This window comes from Convolutriloba macropyga, chromosome 5 (assembly GCF_964194025.1).
Source record: "Convolutriloba macropyga chromosome 5, txConMacr16.3, whole genome shotgun sequence".
Classification (NCBI taxonomy): Eukaryota; Metazoa; Xenacoelomorpha; order Acoela; family Convolutidae; genus Convolutriloba; species Convolutriloba macropyga.
In genome coordinates, this window is record NC_134472.1 from 43,745,194 (window position 1) to 43,769,295 (window position 24,102).

The following is a 24,102-nucleotide window of genomic DNA, read 5'->3' on the forward strand; positions in this document are numbered from 1 at the left end:
TGCAACGGTTACTGCGTGGTCCCTTGAAAACTTTCTAATAATCATCAAAATTAAGGGCAGTATCACAGTTGTAAATTTTGTTCAGCATAAGAAGATCATTTCGAACCAAAAGAAAACTGATTGGCAACAAATTGTTGTAAATGAGGCTCTGATTGTAGTCACTATCTGTAAAAAAAATCTTATTCAAAGCCCACTTAAGCGCTCGTCTTTGCATTTTTTCTAGTTTTCAGCAGTTTGGCCTATCGAGAACCATATATTTGACGCGTAAAGGAGAATTGATAAAATGTAACTTTTGTATAAACTTAATTTTACTCTCGTATTTGTAGAAAAGGGAACGTTTTTCTTCAAGAAAAAAAAACTTTTGTTTCACCTTTGAAAGCCGCTGATTGATATGACTGCCCCCATTTCAAATTATTAGTAAAAACTATACCAAGATCATTCACCGAAGATTTGCATGTATTGTAAAAATGATTGTGCATTTATTGTAAAAATGCGTCTTGAAAAACTAGACGCAGTGTGTCTATTGATTTTGTCCTCTTTTTGACGACAATTTTTAAATCAAGTAATTGGAAAATCACCAATTACTTGGAAATGAGAAAGCCATTAAATAATCCTTTGTTTGTAAACGAGCAATCCTTGAGTCTCAATCATGACCATTTTCATGCACAAAGAGAATCACTATAAACCAAACCAGAGAAACCTGCCTCACTATCAACGATCCCGTAGATATAAAAAAAGAGGAGGCGTAGTTTTTTGTGCGAGAAGACTGTAAAGTGTGTATGCGCGTGTGGGCGTGTAGGAATGTGTGGGCGTGTGTTTGCGTGTGTGAGTGTGTTTGTGCGTGTGTGTGTGCGTGCGTTTTTATGTGTTTGTGTGCGTGTGAGTGTGTGTGGGCGTAATTGAGTGTACGTGTGTGTGTGTGCCTTGTGTGTGCATGTGTCGGTGCGTTTGTGTATGTTTGTGGTCACTCATGTATGTGTGTTTGTGGGCGCTCATTGGTGTATGTGTCTGCGTGTGTTCGTTCGTGTCTGTGTGTGCACATGTGTGTGTGCGTTTGTGTGTGTGTGTCTCTGTGTGTGTGCATATATATATATATATATATATATATATATATAATATATATGTGTGTGTGTGTGTGTGTGTGTTTGTGTGTGCGTGCGTGCGCCTGTGTGTTTTGTGTGTGTATGTCTGTGTGTATGTGTGTGTGTCTATGTGTGTGTGTGTGTAACCCGGCCGTTGAGCAGTATAAATGAGCTATATGGCACGCTTGGATACAGGTGGCCCTCCTTCTGTGCTTTCAGAGGGCACGTTTAAAGACAGGGTTCAAAAATGAATCGCGTTTGCTTTCAAAAACGACCCAAGTAGTTCCGACTAAATCTTTAAGAAACACCCCCTGCCCCCAGCACCCCACCCCACAGCCCACTGCTATCTTAACACAATACCCCGCCTTCAAATTGTTTTTGCCAAACAAGCCATAAAATTACAAAATGTTGTTGCCCTGGTCGGGACCTGGAAATATTAAACGACCGTCCTCGAGAGATTTAAGGTATGAAAAGACTGTCCTCGACAGATAGTGTGTATGAAAAGAATTTGTCTGGACTTAATGTGATGTCCTGGACTTTGGCTGGAACTAAAACAACCGCCCTAGATTTTGACTGGAACTAAAACATACGTCCTGGAATCTGGCCGGACAATAAAGGTGTTCTGGAATCTGGCCGGACAATAAAGGTGTTCTGGAATTTGACTGGACAATAAAGGTGTTCTGGAATCTGGCCGGACAATAAAGGTGTTCTGGAATCTGGCCGGACAATAAAGGTGTTCTGGAATTTGGCTGGACAATAAAGATGTTCTGGAAATTGGCTGGACAGTAAAACATGTCCCGGAATTACGCTCGCGACCGTTATAATGACTTGTTTTCAATTTCCTTCCCAATTAAGGACATGTAACGCAATTGGTCAAGCATTGGGTCAGATTGGAGAAGGGCACGAGATTGAACCCAGATGTTGTCGGAACTTTTTAGTTTGCCTCCTTTTTGCATATGAAAAAAAATTGGCTGGAGTTATGGAAATAATTAGCCTCGAATTTAACTAGGGTCCTCGACCGTGTACATTATTTCAATATTTACCCCCCCCCCCCACCTGGAGTTAATAGGCCTTTTCATAAATTCCAGGTCTCGACTAGGGTGTTGTAGCTGTCGTACAGAGCTGCAATTCGCAGGTACTTTTGGCAGGATACCAGCGCTTAGATGATAAGCTGGCAGGATACTAGTATTGTGCTGGCCGTTTGGGTGGTACTGGCCGTTTAATTTTGCGGGATACTGGCGGGATACAAAGAAGGACAAACAAACTCGCCTTCTTTCCCCGTAACTAAGCCAAAAAATAACAACGTGTCGTTCACCGAGTAGGTAGTGACACGTAACTTCTTTATTCAACGTTTCATACCAAACATGTATTTTCAAAAATTTCTAAAAAGTTTATAAATTTTCTCTTGACGGGTAATTTTTCTTCAGATCAGTAATGCAAAATAACTTTACTATTGAAATGTCACTGACAATTGCATTTATACCATGAGGCTATACTCCAGGTAAAGCTTTTGAAAGCTACAAGGCAACTGTTATAAGTGAGCTCAAATTGCTCAATTAATTTCGGTTAATGATAAATTGTTTTCAAGTAAGTTGGCATTGCTGTACAAAGAAGGCCACACAGAACCGCCACTTACTCGACAGGTCATCAAAAGTACCGATGGTCCTCGTCAAGTGATGCCAGTAGCAGTACTAAGAAATTTTAAACGAGAGATTGTCAGATGCTTAAGATGCAAAGGATTTGAAATTATCAGCCCCATATATTTACGAAACTATTTGTTGGTTATTGCTAATGTAATTCTCTCTAAAAGTATACTGATAACGTTATAATTCTTTTTACTCAGGATTTGTACTTCTGAAATGAAATTGGTTTTAAATTTTAATATGAAGTTCAATAATTTTCTTATTCTTACTCCTAGTCGTTTAGGGCTAAGTCCACTAACCGCGTTTGTACTTTTTAACTGACGGGATGATGTTCATTTTCCCTCAACTGACTTTATTTCTCTCTTTGTTATAAGAAATTTTAGACTATTTGTTTCGCATTCCGATCTAAGTATCTTTGTTAATTTTTTGAACAGTTCAAAAAAGTGCAACTCATTGATCGAATGCATTTTATACTTTTCTCGATTTTGCAGTCTTGATTCCGTTTTTCTTTTTTTGAAGACGATTCTGGCAATTTGTTTTATTTTTGCTTCTAGAGGTTGAAGTGTTGTCTTGCTACTGGTTCGATAGACAAAAACACCATAATTTAGTATTGGTAGTACGTAAACCTTATAGGTTACAAGAACCTGTGCAGTTGTTCAAAACGATCCCAACTTATAAAATAAACCAGAAAATTTGGACAGTTTTGCACATAGTTCGAGGATATGCCGATTAAAATTAAGTTTTTCATCGTTAAGTAGTCCTAAGTATTTTAAAGACGTTTTTTGACTGATCGCATCATTCTGCAACATTATCTCTTGTTGAGAAGATTTTCTGATTGCTTTCAAATTCACAAGGTGCGTTTTTTCTAAATTGAGTGTCAGTTTTTTTGTAAAAAATAGTCGGCTACAGATTTGATTGATTTCGAAACAGCGTCATCAGCAAACAAAATTGCAGTTGAGTCACTGCAGAACTCCTGAATATCATTTATATAAACTAGAAAGAGCAGTGGTCCTAGCACCGAGCCCTGCGGAACTCAATATTCTATTGGTAAGATTTCCGACCTAAACTCAACCGATTTGACGCATTGTTGTCTGTCACTCAGATAGGATTTCAGTAATTTTTGTACAGCTCCTCTCATTCCTATGTTTTCTAGCTTTTCCAGGAGCAAATTTTGTTCAATTATATCAAATGCTTTCTTCAGATCTATGAAGACAGCCTTCACTTCTTTAAATCCATTTTCCCAGTCTTCTCTGATTCCCTCGAGGAAACTAATGCATCAGTAGTCCCTCTTTTTTGTCGGAAACCAAATTGATTTTTATTAAGCAAATCATATTTCTCGAGGAATGTGGTCATTCGATCACAGAGTAATTTTTCTAGGATTTTTCCAATCGTTCTCTGCTTCGTAAGCATTCCCGCACTTATGTATTGGAATTACTACTGCTTCTTTAAATCATTTTGGGAAAGTTCCTTTTTCGACACACTTATTGACTTAGAAAAGCCAGTGTTGAAAATTACCGATCGTTGAAAATACGGCCCACTTCTAACAATATTTTATTGCGTTTGTTGCATAAAATTACTAAAAATACGCTACAGCTCGACCTAATGTTAGAAAAAATCGAGATTTTCAGTATTGCTGTGATGCAAATATCATTGCTTGAATATTGAAAATGAAAGTGAAGGAATGGTGACATTAGGTCGAAAGACAGTGGATCGAATACGAAAATCCAGACAATAATAGTTGGAAACTGAAATTTTCATATTGGAAAACCAGAGTCTTTTAAAATCTCGCTTGTAATGTACAGTGTTTAACGCATCGGTCCTGATAATTTGTTCGGTTGTTACAGATTCATATAAAGACCCACGGGCAGCCGAGGCATGGCCCAATGTTATGGACTGGCCCGATCTGCTATACCAAATTCATGAAACTATATCACTTTGGGCGTACGGTCCTTTTCGATTTTCTGTCCCGTCTCTGCAAGGCATGGTCAAATGCTTGATCCCAAATGCTCTGATTAAGCTTGCAAATAGCGCTTTAGAACAACCAATATGATCTATAGCAACATGTAAAATTCGATCTAAAGTCCTTTTTTCCAATTTTCGATTTATTCTCCTTTCGATCTATTGTGCAGTCACCGGAAAAGGTATATAGTCTACATACAAAACCGAATGAATATATAACGTGACTTTTGATTTCTCGGTTCCGGTCTGTATCTCAATAGACGCAACGGCTGTCATGTCCACGCGAACTTAAGGGTATACCTCTGGACGGGAGATCACCAAATTAGCCGATAGGGCGTTTAGTCAAGAATCAAACATTTTTTTTGAAAAATGAGAATTTATGCGGACAACAAGACCGCACACCAATTTGTAATGGTTGGCCGAACAAGTGATATTTATCCACCAGATTTGTCAACTGAACAAAAGTAAACAGGACTAGGACAGTAGATCGAAAGCAAAAAAAACGGTACAGTAAGTTGAAAGCAGTTCTTCATTGTGTAGAAGTGGTTAAAGAATATGCGATTGTTGTGCATAACTTAGTCGGTCTGGATAATTTGTTTGGTTCACATCGTCTCACGGGTCACTGAGGCATGGCCAAATTAGCTGTTTTTGTGTTTAAAAATAAGGATATAACGTCTTAACAGTTGTCTATTAGAAATTGTAGTTATATTCTGCTCACTTTCTATATACTGTCCCAATTCTCGCAAAATTTATCGTTTTCAATCTGTCCTTTCGATATAGTGCCCGGCCCCCAGAATAAACTGTTGTAAAAACATGCTTTTTTCCTGGTTGGCTGAAGCCCATGTAGGCCAACATTGTTAGCAAATCATACTGCTGTTTATTTGTAAATATGGTTGGGAGAAAGCAACAATTTATAGAACGCGTTCTAAAAGCACATAAATTATTGAATCCAGATTTCTCTTCTCTAGCGGACAATGAAACAAACTTCTGTGACCCCATTTGAAGGCTACGCTTGTATTTATTCAGCGTGTTTTGAGTCAAAGCATATTGTAGCTTGCTTTGTTATTTTAAGTTTGCTTTCGTTTCTATATGTGTAAAATTTGGTTCGGTATACAAAGCTTGCTAGTTTTTCGAGTTTCATCTGTTTGACAATTGAAATCAGTTTAACTGATCTAGTCACAATCTCTGTCCAATTATTCTAACTAATTTCTGTCAGTATCATTGATCACTGTCAGATTAGCTTGATTTGTAATGGACATAGTTTGCAAAGCTGCAAATCATTTTTAAATAATTAACTTCACGCTGTTATCGTTCGTATTTTAAACCCAGAAGTGATAATAAAATGAAACTTTTGTTTATTCTGTTGTCAATTTTACCCAATATTTTCTGTGATTCTGATGTTTATCACCCAAATCAAGCGAAAGGTGAGAAACAACTGCTGGAATACTTATTGGAAAGGGTTCCCAAACACAATGCACCTTTAGATACTAGAACATTTTTGGTTAATCTGGACCTGGAACAGATACTGGACACAGATGAAAAGAGTGGAACCTTGACTGTGAAGATGAGCACCATAGTCTCATATGAAACGAATGCATCTAAGTGGGATCCAGATGAGTTCTTCGGAACTGAGTCCGTGGAATTGGAACCAGGATCTGTCTGGTCACCAGATACAAGTAAGAATCTAGTTTAACTGTAACTCGAACTAATAGCCGGCCGCCTTAACAAACAAAAATCAATATATCAATTCAAAACGTTGAGTTCATTGGAAATATCGCAGAATCAATAAAACATTAGCCATTGTTTTAGTTATTCGTTATTACCTATTGGCAATCTTCTGATCAATATCATACACCTATCACATGTCTTCCAACTAAACTTGACACCCAAGACTTACCAACTAGCTTACGCAGATCTATTAAATGAAAGCGAAGCTATCAATGTTCTTACTTCAATTAGAGCTGAAGAGTTTTGGCAAATAATAAAAAGAACATCAGAAGACAAAATGAAAACAAGTTATTAGAGCATTTTAAATTGTGTTGCCAATTATAACATCCCGGGTCAACGATCATACAACTTTCTTTGATTTCGTACTATGTCATATAAGCTTCTTAGTAATCATACTAGGTCATATATTATGTGTATAAATTCTTTTTAGTCATACAAGGGCCCATATATGATTTCTTAGAAATTATACAGGGATCATACAAAAAAATTCAAAGACTAAAAACTGTATAATTTTGATTTCCTGTTGAAGTTGAAAAAATTTCTTGGAAATCATACAAGGTCGTATATGACACATAAAACATTGACTAGTGCGACAAATTCTCGTATAATGTAGTCAGAGGACTCACTTAATTACTATATCGCATTTGCAATCCATATTCGATACTTTGTGTGCGCTAAAAGAATAACTTCACAATTAAAACATAATCAGGAGACGAAATTGAGGTTACCCGTACCGAACCCCAAGTCTATATCAGTACTGGGCAAGTCTAAATCCAAGTCGCATTTCGTTTTTCAGTACTTGCCAATTTTTTTAAAAAAGTCTTACAAGTCTGACAAGTCTTGGTCAAGACTTGGGTAACACTTGCAAGTTGATTCTCAAGTCAAAACCAACTTTTTCAAAAATTTTCGCGTAAAAATTTCGGATTGAAAAAAATTTCGCAACGTGCCACGATTTTGGCATTACTTTTTAGGCACTTTACCAGGGTGCTAAAAAATGGTTTATTAGGTGTTTATTAGCACCCCAGGAGAGTCTATTGAGGATATTTCAGGTGTTCTGGGCCGTTTTGAGCCATTTTTCAGCCGTTTCAGCCCCTAAAATAGCCGAAATCACCAAGTTGATGTCTATGTACTTTTCAGACCAGCCAAATGTCGAACTTGAACCGAGGCAAAATTGTCAAAAGGGGTGCTACTGTGAGGGTTCCCATGATAGCCCGAGGTCCCGTGGTGTGGCCCCCAGTGGACCCTATTCTGGTGCAAAGTACAAATCAGCCCGGGCATTTTTTTCGGGCATTAAAACGTGGATTAAGACTCGGCAAGTCTTGGCCGACTTGGATTAAGACTTGGCAAGTCTTGGCCAAGACTTGAATTAAGACTTGGCAAGTCTTGGCCAAGACTTGGATTAAGACTTGTTAAGTCTTGGCCAAGTCTGACAAGTCTTAAATGTGTTATGATCATAACTGTGAATCAGTACTGATACCTAGACTTGCAATTAGACTTGCCCAGTACTGATATTGACTTGGCGTTAAGTACGGGTACATGCAATTTTTTTTCTTGATTATTTCTTATAAATGAGCATTTATAAGTATAAACTGGCTAAAGAGTATGTTAAAAATTTAGTTATCTTTGTGGACTTACTCTTTCATTTAGAACCCAACGTTGCCAAATATTTTGTACGTTAGGGTTTTTTGGCAGATCGCAAAGTGATGGCGGGAATCATATAGGTGATGCCCTACCGAATAAAAACAAATAAAACGTAAATTGTAAAAGATTTTCGAAAAACAGATGTATGATTCTTGGTATTCATAATAGGATCATATTTAATTTCTTTGGTTTCATACAAGGATCGTACTAAGAAATCAAGTATGGAGAGTATGAAATCATATATGATCCTTGTATGAAATCAAAGAAACTTCAACCCGGGATTTTGCTATCGCTGAAGCCCGATTTTTAGAGATTCCAACTAAACCCAAAGATTCCAACTCCCTTTTTGATTCCAACTAAACCCAAAGCAGAAGTATGAGCACTTTTCATCACTGAACTTCAAAATTTAGATGTATATTTTGTCCGTCCTTATCATTTTTTGAAAATGGTTGAATACTAATTATGTTGCCCATAGAGGGGTCTACCAACCTTTTGAAAACAAAGGTCGATTGAATTATCGTTTTTTCGTTCGCAAAAAGCCCCGAGGACTAGGAAGCAGAGACAAATTATCCTTATTGACTAGGAATTGTTTTTAAAGATAGATGAGAAACAAGATTGGGAAATTTGAATGGTTAAAACTTACAAATTTTGTTGGAGGTAGGAGTATATGCCAGATTGCCCCGTTTGTTAAAATGTTATTTACCAGTTATTAGATTTGGCGGAGAGAAGGAAACGGTGTAATTGAACAGCTCGTAAGAAACTAAATTAATCCTCGAAGAGACCTTTGGTTCTCAAGAAAAATTTGAGACTGGAAGAAACTTTTTTCAGTCTGATGCTTCATATTCGCTTGTAGTTGATACAGTTATTGTATTAAAACTTCTTAATGGGTCTGCCAAAAATGAAGTTCTACTAGCAATAAGGACACCTTGTTGAACTGATTGAATCGCTTTGAAATTATTATTTTTCCATCATTTCATTTTTTTAATCAAAAATGGGGGAATATATATGCGAGACTGGCTTTTTATTTCTTCAGTCAAATTTTAATTTTTTGCTTACGCACTGTAGAGAAGAATAAAGACACAGTTTTCTAGCCCTCAGAGTCTAGTTTTAGTTTTTATTAAAAAATATTTCAAAAAGTGGGACTTTCTAAAATTGGGAGGAGAAATTGAAATGGGAAAAACACTTCGCTTGGGGGGGGAGGGGACAGATCGACAGATCGCCCTTATAACTTAGGATTAAAACGAATGGAAAAATTTTAGCAAATTCAGTTGGGTTAAATGAAGATTTTCACCAGTAATTGTTTACAATTTCAATATTAACAATATAAACTATTTGACCAAAAATTCAAAAAAAAATCATTTCTTTTGTATTTTTCCCAAGATTTTATTTAAAAATATTTGAAAAATTGAGGTTTTCAGGCAATTGATCTCTCCAAATAGCAACAACGCACTTTGAAAATGTGAAACTAATAGCAGAAAGCTGTATTTTTGCTAAATTCTAGAATTCATTTGGCAGACAATTTTTCTGATTTCAGCGGAACTAACCAATTCAGATATATCATCGCTTTGGGAAGTGGAAAAACCAGTTTCATGAAATGAACATCAAATCAACCCAAAAAATAATGAAAAGCAATAATGGAAATCTTTTCTTATCTTTTTTATTTTTTAATTGTAACCTTTATATTGTCAGAGCAGATCTTCAACCTAATCTCTTCTAGAATAATGCTAGAAGAGTGAAATACTGATTAATGTGAGAGTGAGAGGGTTTCTGGATTGCCAGGTTAAAGAAATCAAATTAAATGTAATACAATTTTTTTGAAAGTTATAAGAAAACTAATTTTCACTCCTTTGGATTTTAAAGTTGTTCTTCGGACTCATCTGTTCCAGTCTTTGGGCGGTTCTGCAGATTGAAAAACTTTTTAGTTTCATTTTTTTAAACTCTTCAAATGAAGAACAAATTCTGTTTTAAAGAAGAGCATAGAATTTTCTTTTCAATTCAGTTCACCGAAAAATTCTTTAAAATTTTTTGTATTTCTTCAAAACTATCCTTACTTTATAAAGTGAATGATCTCAAAGATTTTCCTGATAACCAATGTTTCTTAACGTTATTTTATATGAGCCGTTAGACCGCAAAAACTGTCAGAAACCTTGAAAACTATATAAACTTTTTAATATTTGTTACGATTTATAGCTTCCAATTATGCCACAAGCATTGGCTTGTGGCACATTTGGAGGCTGTAATTCATAACAAATATTAAATAGTTTTTAAAGTTTTTCAAGGTTTCTGACAGTTTTTGCGGTTTGCTTTCTGTGTTTCTAATTCTGTCTGACGACATCATATAAAGACGACATCATTTCTGTGTTTCTAATTCTGTCTGATAACATCATATAAAAACCGTGTTTCCTATTTTGCTCATGGTACATCAAAATTGACAAAACTTTTCGAAAAGCTTCAAAAAGTTTTATTTTAATTTTTAGTTTCTATTTCACATTGACCGGAACAATTGCCTCAAGAAAACCACATTTAGTATTCCAGTAAAAACAATCAGAAATTAGACGCATATTGACGAACCTTGAGTAAATATGAGATGCCCAAAAGAAAATTTTAACACATTTTTTGTGTCTGTATTTGTAATTGTGTTTGTTTGTTTATGTGCTTGTGTTGGTGTATGTATGTGTGTGCTTGTGTGTAATGTTTGTAATATATGTGTGTAATAGAGAGAGAAAAAGATATCTATTTTAATGGAGTTGTGTCCTCCAAATGTTAGGTAAAGGTAGAGACAGGGGGCAAAAACTGTCAGCAAACATGAAAAGTAGAGAAATTACTTTTTATTTGCTACAAATTGCTGTTTTAAATAGGTCCGAAATTAAAACCGTTTGTTTTCAAATCTCGGTGACGTCAATTATGCAATTTTTAAATGAAAAATACATTTCATATTATGCTCATGATATATCAAAACTAACAAAAGTTTTCGGAAAAACTTCAAAAGTTTGCTTTTCAAGGGTTTGTGTCAAAATTACACCTAACGGTACGATTGCCTCAAAATTCCCACCGTTATTTTTTAGGAAAAAAAAAGACAAGAGAACTAAATGAACAGTGACTAACCTTGAGTTTTTACCTATTGCCAAAACGAAATTTTTTTTAAAAAAAGATGTTTTTTGGTGGTTTCTTGTGTGAATTGTGTTGTGTGCTGGTGTGTATGTTTTTTTCTTTAACTATGTGTGAAGTCTATAAGTGAGTCTGTGTGTGAATACTTTTCTTGGTAAAATGTGGCGAAGAGTTTTCTACCGAATAAACATGGCATACATTTTGGGTTCAAACAGTCCAAGTAATTTTCTCCAATGCATATAAGTTGCTTTCGGATACACAGAATGGTTTTTCTGACCAATTTGAAAAGTTAATTTTTCAATCTTGAGAGGTATGTTGGAACATTCTGTGCTATTCAACGACTCGCGCGAGCCGTCTTGTTAAGAATTATATAACACCTAAAGCAGAAAATATCATTAAACAGCTTAAATAGAATGAGAAGTTGAGAAAATTTTATCTTTTTCTGTAGCAAAAACGTTTCTCTTTTTCTTATAAATTTAATTCTGGTATCTTATCTAAATCGTGATAGAATTTTTAAAGAGTAAAAGTTTTAAAAAAATAATCAATCTCTAAAACTTCGAGGCCGATCAATATAAATATTTAGTTTACAATTAAGTCCTAGAAACTTACATGGTTGACATAGAAACATGCTTTTACCGCGCAAATGTCTTGATAAGTTTAGAGAAGGCTAGATAAGTTTTTTGCTCAATTAGTTGGCCTCCTGAGTCTCATTTTTCTTTCGCTGATCAGTTGTTCTTCTTAGTCGACCGCTCATTAGCAAAATCTCTCTTCTTACTCTTTTTAAAGTAATGACAAACCGTTGCTAATTCTACTCGTCGGTTATCTAAATACGTTAGAATATAAATCCCCCCTCGTGTCTTGTGCCCAGCACACGACTAAGATTTATGTTCTAACGTACGCATACGCTCGTTAATCTGTTCGAGAACAATCTCGACAACATTAAATGCGTCTATTTCTTATGTTCTTCGAAACCAAAAAATTGGGGCAAAAATTAAATGAGGCTTTTATTTTGTTTTTTCTTACTCAACATGGTGCAAATTTTATTAGAATAAAACACAGAATTAAAGTTGCTATGATTCAGCGCTGGAAAAAATGTGAGGTCAGTTCGGGTAAGCAATTACAACTAGCACACTTAACTTTGATTTTTTTACAAAAACCAAAACATTGTTCCGTGTTTTTTTTGTTTTCCTAATTTTTTATAGTAAACTTTTTAATGAGATCAATCAATAAGTTTCGTAATGTTTTGTGCGTTGAACAACATTAGAATATAGTTAGTAACGCTAATAAATAAGGAAGTGTGGAACTTGTTTAGTTCTCTACCCTAGTTTTGCAAATTTGTAACATATATTTGCATACATTTTACGTTCAAGTGCGACATTTTTATCAGCTATCCGAGAATCAGTTCGTCTCCTGTATAAACACAGGAGGCGTGATGTTCTTCACAGTGACGGCGCGATCACAACGCACAACCTTATGCTCACAGCCGAATTGTCCTGTGACTTTGATGTCTCTTTCTTCCCCTTTGACGAGCAGATATGCAATATTACAATTGCAGTCCCAGTTGGGTCACACAACATTTCACCCACAGGTAACCCCAGTGCGTTGTTTCTCATAACAAATGATAGTGTCCTGTAATATTTCCAACAAATTGTTCTCTTTTCCCATATTACATTTAGCGGAAATCCCGGCGGAAGTTACCGTTATAATGGAAAACATTCAATTGTAATTATTTGTGTTTAATTTAATGGTAATTGTTAATTTTAAAACTACTCGATATATTTAAACGACATCAAGGACTTCAGTTCAAAAAATTTGGGTTCTCTAGAATAGACTGAACTGGAATTGCAGTGCGGCCCTAACAGTTGTTGACAACCATATAGTCGAACTTGTACAACTATCTATCTAGGAGCGTGAAAAATAAATGAATCTAAGGGCGCTGAAGTTTTAGCATGAACAATTTGAACCAAATTATTTTTAGGCGCCTAAAAATATTTGCTGGTAAAGAAATGTTGGTTTAATTTATGAAGTGGAGACTCTGATGGAAGAGGCGATGCTGGAATTCTACTCTCCAAATGACCAATGGCGGCTGGTACGACCTGTTCCTCTGACAAGTGCAATGTTGAAAACAGCAGCTGGAAAGAGCAACAAGTTCATGAAAAACTGGGTTGTAATAGCAACTCTACAACTCAAACGACGTCCTTTGTTCTACCTCATTGTTGTCATTTTCCCCAATATCATGATATATCTACTCTCCACTCTTGTCTTTTTCCTCCCCCTGGGCTCGGGTGACAAGATAAACTACATAGTGACTATATTCCTGGCAGAGATTGTGAATGTGGGAGCTCTGGCCAGTTTCCTGCCTGCCTCGTCTCTTGGATTCCCCCTTCTGGCATACTTCGTACTCTCCGTCACAGTCCACTTGAGCTTACTCTGCGTCGCAACTGTGATAGGTAAATATCTTTTTACCCAGCCCTACATCTTTAATGGGTGAATGATTTGCAACCGGATGAATAATCCTGCTTTCTTGTTTTCAACTCATTTTTTGCGTACAATAAGAACTACCGGCCCTATTCAAGAAATTTTTGCAAAATTGTCAGTTGTACGTGAATAAAAACGACGAAAAACATGTTCTTATTTTCGGGGGTGCAGGCAATTCGTGATAAAATATTTGTATGTTGGGCAGATGACAACGTAAAGAAACTGTTGGTGTTTTTGCTTAAAAAAACCTGAGAAATTGTTGGTATAATTGGTTTAAAACTAGAAAAATCTTTTTGTATTTTATCTTCATTAGAAAAACTAAACTAGCTAACAACAAAGACCAATTTACCACTTTAATATTGTCGCATCTGTGTTCTAAGTGTAAAGAAAACGGTTGTTGTGAGTTTCACTTTACCAAAAGCGGTCTAAGTTGTTACGTTTTTGTCGGTTTGAGCGGCATATATATATATATATATATATATATATATATATATATATATATATATATATATATATATACATATATATATATATATATATTGCTTTTATCAGAACAATTTTATACGCATTTGAAATAGAGTACAATGAGAAATAGTAAATTGACATATCGATATCGGGGAATCAGTATTGGGCGTTGTTAACGAAATAATGAAATCATAAAGTTTACCCAAGTATAATTTCAATATTCATAGCTTCCAAAGGACTACTTTTGGAATGTAATTTTGATAATTTTTTATGATTAGTTAAATTTAAAAATTTTAAAGTTAAAAAAATTAAATACAGAGCACATTGATGGACAATCAAAATAACAGCCATTTTTCTTCTCACTTTCATCAGGTAATCACTACAAATCAGGTGCTAAGCAGATAGTTCTCTCCCAACTTTGATCCCTGGCGAAACCTCTCCCGAGTCGAAAACAGAGGTTAATCTTGTAAGATCTTGCAAGATTCTGGCAAGATTCTTACAAGACGTTGTTAAATCTTACAAGATTCTTACAAGATTAACTTTTTCTTACAAGATTCTTACAAGATTAATTTTTTTTCGTACAAGATTCTTACAAGATTAATTTTTTTTCTTACAAGAATCTTAGAAGATTAACTTTTTTGCAAGATTTTTTTTAATAGCCTGGAAACCTTTTTTTGCAATAGCCTAGAAACCTAGTTAAAAAGCGCCCAACAATAGCCGAAAAAGACCTATCCTACGTTGTAGGAACACACACCGACAAAAAACGAAACAAAAAGCAAATTTTTCAATGTTATAAAAAAAAGAAACAAAAGGAATTGAATCTGTGTTGACATAAAAATTGGCAAAGCTTATTTATTTACAAAGAAAATAATACTACTTTGACAAGAGACATTTTGAGTATCTAATCCTGTCTACTGAATTTAGTTGGAGGACAATTTTGAAAATAAGACCGCTCACCACAATTTTTTTCTCGAAAACTGAGTTTCTGTGCTAATAAACCAGTAAAACCACCTTTCAAACTGTTGAATCAAGCTTAGGAAGAAACAAATGTGTTTTTTTTGTTTGTTGAGAAACTTTTTGGAGTATCTAAGGTCGACCAAAATTGTTGATTTTAATTCTGAATTTATGAAAAGCAGCTGTCTCAAATGTTTTTTTTAATATGGGTTGAACTTCTTTACAGGATGGTGTTTTCAAATGTGCTTAGTTCCTCAATTTAGCTTGCTTGGGCTGTTTCCTATCGTAATGGCACGATTCTTCCAAAAAAGTTAATCTTGCAAGATTCTTACAAGATTCTTACAAGATTAACTCTGTCTTGCAAGATCTTACAAGATTTACTTCTGTTTTCGACTCGGGCTGTTACTCATAAGCTAAGAAGTAACCCTGTAATATATCTGGTTACATCTGGCCAAATAGATACGGATACTTTCAACCGATGAAAAGCAATCAAAAAGACGCTTCTTGCTACAAAAACCAACGATATCCAAAAACTGATCCAGATCGGCGCTTATTATGACGAAAACCGACTATCAACAAAATCGAGGGTAATGGGCATAGTTCTTACATAGTTTTTATTGCTTTTACTACAAATTGAAATGTTTTCAGATAATTTACTGTACACAAATGTTTAATAGTGCATTATTAGGCTGCGCAAAGGTTTCGCTGGACATAACTCCTTCAGTTTTCACTAAAAATATTTTGATAATTATTGTTCTGATCAGATGAGCACAGATGACAAAAAATGTATTCAGCTGGCCAATGGAAAATTTTGACCTGTCACTCTGAGAGATGCAGGTAGTGGCGTGGTGCACGGATCTAATCATAGAATCAGTATAATTCATTTAATGAGACCACTCTATTATTAGCGATTTTTTCAATTCAAAGAATTTGAATTGTATTGGGTCGCTGTCTTTTTTAAGATCTGCTCACACATTTATGATTTTTAAAGTCAAATTGGAGTAGAGATTATTTTGGTCACGCCGAAACAGGAAGTGGAGCAAAAAAGCGAGTAGTTTTGCGGCGTGAAATTTTTTAACTCTAATTTTAAAGGTGTTTGAACAAAAATTCGCTTTCTCGCTAGTGGTTTTTTTGTTCACATGCGGCATTTTGACATTGAGTTTCTTTTTTTACGACTCGAAGAGGAGTATTGGAGAAGTCCTTTTTTTTAATCAATTTTATTGGAGTGATTTTTGAAGCGGGAAATGAAACGCGTGAAAAAATTTGGAGTGATTTTGGTGCTGAACAAAACTGAAGAGCGGAGCGAAAAGAGAGTGGTTTTGTTCATACCGCTGTTTTTGAGAGAGCGAGAAATTGATGTGTGAAAAAAATTTCTCTAAGCGAGCGATATTTTTTTGTTCACGTGCGGCATTTTAAAGCAGTTTTTTTTCATTTATTTTGGTTAAGAGGTTTGGTTATGATTTTGTTTTAATTTTAGGCTGGTTTCAGTAGTGGTTTGAAGGTTTCTGGAAATTCATATGAATTTTATGATAATTCGGAGGTTTTTAATGTATTTTGCTGATTTTCGGGCTAATTTTTGATTTTTTTGACGATTATTTTGTTTTACTGGCTCAAATGGGTATTGAAGAAACCCCTTCTACTTAAGAAAATTTATGATAACAATTGGTTGCAGCTTTGTGGGTAAGAATCTTTTTTTGTTGAGAAATATGACAAAAAAATGGCGAAAATTGAACTATTTTTCTTAATTTTTTTTTGCAGTTTTTCGTTTTTTTTTCTGTTTTTAGCTAAGTTTCTTTGCCTATTATGACTTGCCTATTGTTTTGCGAGCATCTGGATACCTTATTGGCTGAAGGGAATTTTTCTTTGGATTTATATGTTTTTTGAAATATTAAAAAAATTACTTTTTCCAGTTTTTCAGTGAAAGTTGTTTTTAAGAGCTTTTTTTTCATATTTTAGCCTAAAGTATTTTCTTCAAAATTGACATAAGTGGTTTTTGTAAGTACTAGTTGTTTTGATGAAGTTATTCTGGCAGAGGTCGTTTTTTTCGGGATCTCAGTTTATAACAAAATTGGATCAGATTTTTTATCATATTTTAACAGATTTGATTTTTTTGTTTTTACTTTTTTGTTTCATGACTTTGTTTCATGATAATCATAAATTAGTGAAGGCACGTTTTGCTTGATGAGTAGTTGGATGGCGTTTAAATGGATTTTCACTTCGAGTCGTTTCCGGAATTCTTCCGGCTATGTTTTTTAAATTTTTTAAATCTATTTTTTAGAAATGGTTTTCCCAATTCACTCATAGTCCCTTCTAGGGTCTAGTTTTTTGTTTAGTCATGAAAATTCTTTGAAATGTACGTCAGGACATGTCCTGCAATGTTTCATTTTTCAGTTGTCAATACATACCACTTCGCCGCAGACAGGGAACCGAGCAAGCTGGTCGATTATGCACTCTCTTCTGAATTTCTGACTCGCCATTGTCTGAACAAACGACCAGTACAGACAGTGACGATCCCAACATCTGTCGTTGACGACAAACAAAACGCGGCTGACAATCAACGTGGACAAATGGAGCTAACAGATAAAGTTGATTCCGTCGAGAAGTGGTCCATGAAATCTCAGAAAATTGCAAATTTAGAGAGGGAAAATTGTGAATCTGACATTGATTGGGAAAAGGAAAAATGGGCGCAATTTGCGGAAATTTTAGACTCTCTTTTCTTTATTTTGCACGTTATAGGGATCATTGGAGCTCTTTTATGTTATTGTATATTGTTCTGGGGTGACTAGTTGATTCATAATTGGTCCTGATATTGGTAATAAATATTTTTTGAAGTGATTAGTCACATTCAATGCAACCCTTTAAAACCTCATTTTAATCATTAAATAATGTTATAGTTCGACCGCTGAAATTTTGGTAAAATGTATCAAATTGTCATAAATTTTGTATATTTGATCAACTGATGTGAACAAAGTAAATTTCCGTCCTTTATTTTTTTCTGCAATGACCAATGAACTCCACTGCTTCAGGAAATCTCGTACAAGATAAAATTTCCGGTATTTGGTGCTAATCATACCTAAACTCACCGTAGTATTTGCATGGTTTTACGGTGAAACATTTTAGCTTCAACTTAGCTGTGTTTAAATTAATCGGTACCTCTCAAACCCGAATTTCCAACCCCAAGACTGCAAGTGACCTTCCCAGCCGAGGATTTTGCCCCAAAAATAACGGGGAGAAGAGTGTACAAAACTTACACCCCTATTTCTCTGCATGATTAATGGTGGAAGAGTGTAATTATTAGAGTGCAATTTCAAAAAATAAAAGTGAAATGATAGAGTGAGCAATGATCCCCCATCTTCCCTATGTAAAACTTATTATTTTCATCTTGTGAATGAACAATTGCGCCAACTGACAATCAAAGTTTTACGCATCAATTGGATTACAATGGTAATTGTGTAAATAAGTAATTTTTTATCAGTTCACCCTGAAACACACTCTTTAGAAAGAGTCGAAAAAAGAATATAAATACAGTATAATTTTATAAAGATATAATCCCGGAGCTTGATGTCAGTGCGAATCAGAGCTGAATAATAGTCTGTTATTAGGTTTGCTCATTTCTATGTTCATGTCTAACTTTCCATTTTACAGTCTGCTGATTGTACTTTTTATGAGTCATTATTCTTGTCTTTGTCTGTGCTTGGATAAATTGCCGACTGTCGATCTCCGTGTCAAAATTAAATGCGGACAGCCCTCAAACGACAAATTAGACTGCCGGCTGCCGCCAAGCTGGTCAGCGTTATTTGCCGACTGCCAATCTTGTCAGAACTAATTGGGAAATGCCGCCCTCCTTGCCATAAATGATTACCGACATCGTTTCAATTGGCGTACCTTCTGAGGCGGTGAACTCGATTCGAACTCAATTTACTCATGCTTTAATCGAACAAATATACCAGTCATTTATTTTATGGTTTTTCAAAGCCTCCTTTACATCGGTGCTACTTTTTTCATCTCATTAAAGTTTCCATCATTTTCACTGGAAGCAGGTCCTGTTCCTCATGACAGCATGTCGTTCAGAGTAGTGTTTATATTTCACGCTTCCTCTAAAGGGGCTCAAAGTTTTTTTGAGTACTGTGCACAATTAGTTTTTCCTCAAACGGCACAGTAGAATTTTCTAAGTATAGTGCATAATTTTAGTTGAAACATTTAAGCTTCAACTTAGTTGTGTTTAAATTAATCGGTACCTCTCAAACCCGAACTTCCGAACCCAGGCATGCAAATGACTTTCCCTGGCCAAGGATTTTGCCCAAAACTAACGGGGAGAAGATTAAGCAAAAATTACACCACTATTTCTCTGCTTAATTAATGGTGGAAGATTGTAATTATTAGAGTGCAATTTCAAAAAATAAAAGTGAAATGACAGAGTGAGGAATGATCCCCAATCTTCCCTATTTAAAACGTGTGATTTTCATTTTGTGAATTAACAATTGCGCCAACTGACAATTGAAGTTTTACGTATCAATTGAATTACAATGGTAATTGTGTAAGTAAAAAATTTTTATCAGTCCACCCTGAAACACACTCTTTGGAAAGAGTCGAAAAAAGAGTATTAATACAGATTAATTTTTTAAAGTTATAATCCCAGAGCTTGATGTCAGTGCGAATCAGAGCTGAACTATAGTCTGTTATTAGGTATGTTCATTTCTATGTTCTTGTCTAAATTTTCATTTCACAGTCTGCTGATTTTACTTATTATGAGTCTTTATTTTTGTGTTTGTCTGTGCTTGGATTAATTGCCGACTGCCAATCTTGTCAGAACTAATTGCCAAATGCCACCCTCCTTGCCATAAATAATTACCGACTTCCTTTCAATTGGCGTGCCTTCTGACGCAGTGAACTCGATTCGAACTCAATTCACTCATGCTTTACTCGAATAAACATACCAGTCATTTATTTTATGGTTTTTCAAAGCCTCCCTTACATCAGTGCTACTTTGTACATCTCATAAAAGTTTCCGTCATTTGCACTGGAAGCAGGTGCTGTTCCTCATGGCAGCATTTCGTTCTGAGTAGTGTTCAAAATTCACGCTTCCACAAAGGGGGCTCAAATTTGTTTTGAGTACTGTGCACAATTAATTTTTCCTCAAACGGCACAGGAGAATTTTCTGAGTATAGTGCATACTTTTAGTTGAAAAATTTAAGCGTCAACTTAGTTGTGTTTAAATTAATCGGTACCTCTCAAACCCGAACTTGCAACCCCAAGCATGCAAGTGATATTCCCCGGCCGAGGATTTTGCCCAAAAGTAACGGTGAGAAGAGTGTACAAAAATTACACCCCTAATTCTCCGCTTAATTAATGATGGAAGGTTGTAATTATTAGAGTGCAATTTCAAAAAATAAAAGTGGAATGATAGAGTGAGGAATGATCCCCCATCTTCCCTATGTTAAACTTGTTATTTTCATCTTGTGAATAAACAATTGCGCCAACTGACAATTAAAGTTTTACGTATCAATTGGATTACAATGGTAATTGTGTAAGTAAGTAATTTTTTATCAGTCCACTCTGAAACACACTCTTTGGAAAGAGTCCAAAAAAGAATGTGAATACAGATTAATTTTTTAAAGTTATAATCCCAGAGCTTGATGTCAGTGCGAATCAGAGCTGAATAATAGTCTGTTATTAGGTATTTTCATTTCTATTTTCTTGTCTAAATTTTCATTTTACAGTCTGCTGATTTTACTTATTATGAGTCTTTATTTTTGTGTTTGTCTGTGCTTGGATTAATTGCCGACTGCCGATCTCCGTGTCAAAATTAAATGCGGACAGCCCTCAAACGACAGATTAAACTGCCGACTGCAGCCAAGCTGGTCAGCGTTAATTGCCGACTGCCAATCTTGTCAGAACTAATTGCCAAATGCAGCCCTCCTTGCCATAAATAATTACCGACTTCCTTTCAATTGGCGTGCCTTTTGACGCAGTGAACTCGATTGGAACTCAATTTACTCATGCTTTACTCGAATAAACATACCAGTCATTTATTTTATGGTTTTTCAAAGCCTCCCTTACATCAGTGCTACTTTGTACATCTCATAAAAGTTTCCTTCATTTGCACTGGAAGCAGGTGCTGTTCCTCATGGCAGCATGTCGTTCTGAGTATTGTTCATAATTCACGCTTCCTCAAACGGGGCTGAAAGTTTTTTCGAGTACTGTGCACGGTTTTTTTTCTCAAATGGCACAGGAGGTTTTTCTGAGTATTATGCATAATTCCTGCTACCACCAACTGGTGGGAGGCTGCAGCCTGAGGGTCCCACTTAGCACCTGGAGGTTGGGTGATTAGCCCAGCTTCGATTTAAATTTTCGCCGATTTCATGTTTGTTTGGATTGGACTGTTTCATTAAATACTAAACGAAATCTCTGAGATAGAGAAAGCAGGAGCCAAAAAACAGTTCTATTTAGAAAATGATTAAAAACGGTTCTGGTTTTAAATCAGCACAAAGCAGAACACAAATTCACATAAATGCATATTTACTAACAGAAGTGCACACAATCATACCGACAAACGCCAGGCGAATAGTTTTAAAATGAAGTGGGGACAGACGTTCGAATAGACATCCAGCGGCTCCGACTCCACTGGAACCACCAGCTCAACACTAATGAACATTTCATTAGATATTTTGCAGAACTTCAATAAGATAAGAAAGAGCAGAATCACGACGACAACAAAGAGCAGGACAACAACAATAACAAAGAGAAGATCACAACGATGAGAAGTTTGACAGTCAGCAACCAATTCACAAAAACAAAACGCACACAATCCGAAATACATTTGTTTTAAGACTGGTGTGTACTAATTATTAAAATAACTAATTCTGACACAATCCCCATATCCTACCCCCAACTGCTGCCCCGACCAGTAATCTTACCTCCCCTCTCCTGCTCCCGACTCCATTCGCGGGCTCTCATTCCGCTGCCTGATGCCCCTGACAGTAATTTGTCCCACCCCCCCCCCCATTCATATTATTACTCCACCGACTACTGCCCCGACCCCGAAATGCATGCTGCATTCACTCATGTCATGATGTGAGGTGGTCGCCATCTTTACAACGAACATCTTGATCTCTTTTCGAACTTTTCGATAGCTAGTTTCCACTATGTTTTTATCTGTAGCTGATTTTAGATAAGGCTGACGTGCACTCTGTCTAGAGCCAGCAAAGTCAGTCGACAGCAAAGTCATGACTGCCGGACGAAAGATTTGGCCAGAAATCAAGCAGTCGGATATAGTTCTGAACAATCGGAATTGAGTTTTTGTTACTTCATTTGCATTGAATCATTCATTTTTACAATGCATTTTAACTTATGCTGAAAAACACTGTGGGTCAATTCCGGACTTTTACTCTTTTTCCGGAAAAATAGGAGTGGAACACGCATTACACCCTAACCGTGCTAATTAGGGCTGTGTTAAGGGTGAAACTTCGTCCCGGTTTGCAACACATCACATAAGCAGCTATTCTCTACTATGTGCTGTTGTGTTTATAGAGAAAAGGATTCAAAAAAAGTTAACATGACCTAAGGAAATCGTGGAATACGTTGATAATTCAACACGTTGATAATTCAACAAGGTGTACACCCGTATTCCACCGTTATTAAGCGAGAATAAAGGTGTAAAGCCAATTTCACTCTTAATTAGTAGGAATAAGAGTGTAAGAGCGTAATTTTGAGAAAATTGAACTATTTTGTACACTCATTACACTCTTTAATACACCCTTATTACACTTTTAAAAATACACTCTAATTACACGGTTTATTCCACTCTTTACTACACTCTCTTCCATGGATGAACCCTCATGCGAATTAGAAAAGACGAGTTAGAAAGCCTATATTTTAAATTTCTATGTTTATATACTAAAATTTTTATATTTAAATCATTTTTTCCATATGATGGAGCAATTTTTCCAATTTTTCAAAAAAAAAACTCAGTTGGATGCAAGTGAAACTGGAAAGTGTTGAAAGGAGACAAAAGTAGTGAAAATATCAAAAAATTTACTTTTTCAATCATTTTTTCTATATGATGGATAGAAACCCCAACCTAGGTTTTTTATACTCTCCCAGTAATGTACTTTCACATTATACTTGCTACTTTTCCCAGTATGATCAGCTGTTTGAGCTCCTCGTTCAGAAATCCTTATGAAAATACCCATCCAGAGCATTTCTGCCTATGAAAATACCCAGGCAGACCAATAATGCTTATGATCCAGACACTGCCTCGTTCAAGTTTTCAGTGCGTTCATGTGATCGTTCAAAAACACTTATGAAAAGACTCGTTCAGACCAAAATCCGATATGATGCAGACTTTGGCTCGTTCAATTTATGAAAAGACTCACAAAGACCAAACAAGTTTATGACACAGACTTTGCCTCTATCAAGTAGTGAAAAGACTCAGGTGGACCAAAAAGAACTTATAACTTTGCCTCATTATTTACTTTTTGCCCTTTTTGGAGACCTTCTCAAATGTATTGTAGATTAAATATGACTTAATGAGTGTGCTATAAAGAGCCTAGATTTTTTCTTGGGCTGCCAGAAAAAAATCGCACAAAATTTCTAGTCGTCTTGGACAGTAAAGAGAGATCGAGAAAGTACAGACTGCGCTGGCTTTGCATCCTTTATTTTCTTTTCGAGGGCCAGTTTTATGTCGCTTTGCTTGATTTTGTTTGAAAATTATAAATTACTGGCAGAATAATCGGAGCATGCTTGACGTTTCTAAGGATTTCTTCTAAACTACTGTTTCAATTTAGACGGGCATATTCGCCTTTTGTTAAATGTATGTTCTTCTTGCCTACAGTTCTCAATTCGTTACCTAAATCTTCCTGCTCAAAAAGTTATTAGGCATTTTTTTTCATTTGTGGTATTGCTACTTGCAGACTGTGTTATTTAGGCAATTTTTGATCCATTAATTTCTGGAATCTTCAATTTTTGGAGTTTAATATGTCTACCTTTTTAAAAATTTATGAAACTCTTGTGTGAATTTTTTCTTTGACAATTCACACTAAACA

General features: G+C 35.6%; 1 protein-coding gene across 2 annotated transcripts; it reads left to right on the forward strand.

Moving 5' to 3' along the window:
• Nucleotides 1–5,229: 5,229 nt before the first annotated feature.
• LOC142340021 (neuronal acetylcholine receptor subunit beta-3-like) lies at nucleotides 5,230–18,033 on the forward strand. 2 transcript variants are annotated; one of them, XM_075390419.1, is made up of 5 exons: nucleotides 5,230–5,383; nucleotides 6,014–6,360; nucleotides 12,549–12,749; nucleotides 13,189–13,611; nucleotides 17,450–18,033. In XM_075390419.1, exons 2-5 carry the CDS (start codon nucleotides 6,027–6,029, stop codon nucleotides 17,842–17,844), a joined length of 1,353 nt encoding a protein of 450 aa, XP_075246534.1. In that variant the 5' UTR covers nucleotides 5,230–5,383; nucleotides 6,014–6,026; the 3' UTR covers nucleotides 17,845–18,033. The 2 variants fall into 2 exon arrangements, with proteins under 2 accessions (XP_075246534.1, XP_075246533.1); XM_075390418.1 differs by lacking the exon at nucleotides 5,230–5,383 and having other exon boundaries at nucleotides 5,523–6,360.
• Nucleotides 18,034–24,102: the final 6,069 nt, after the last annotated feature.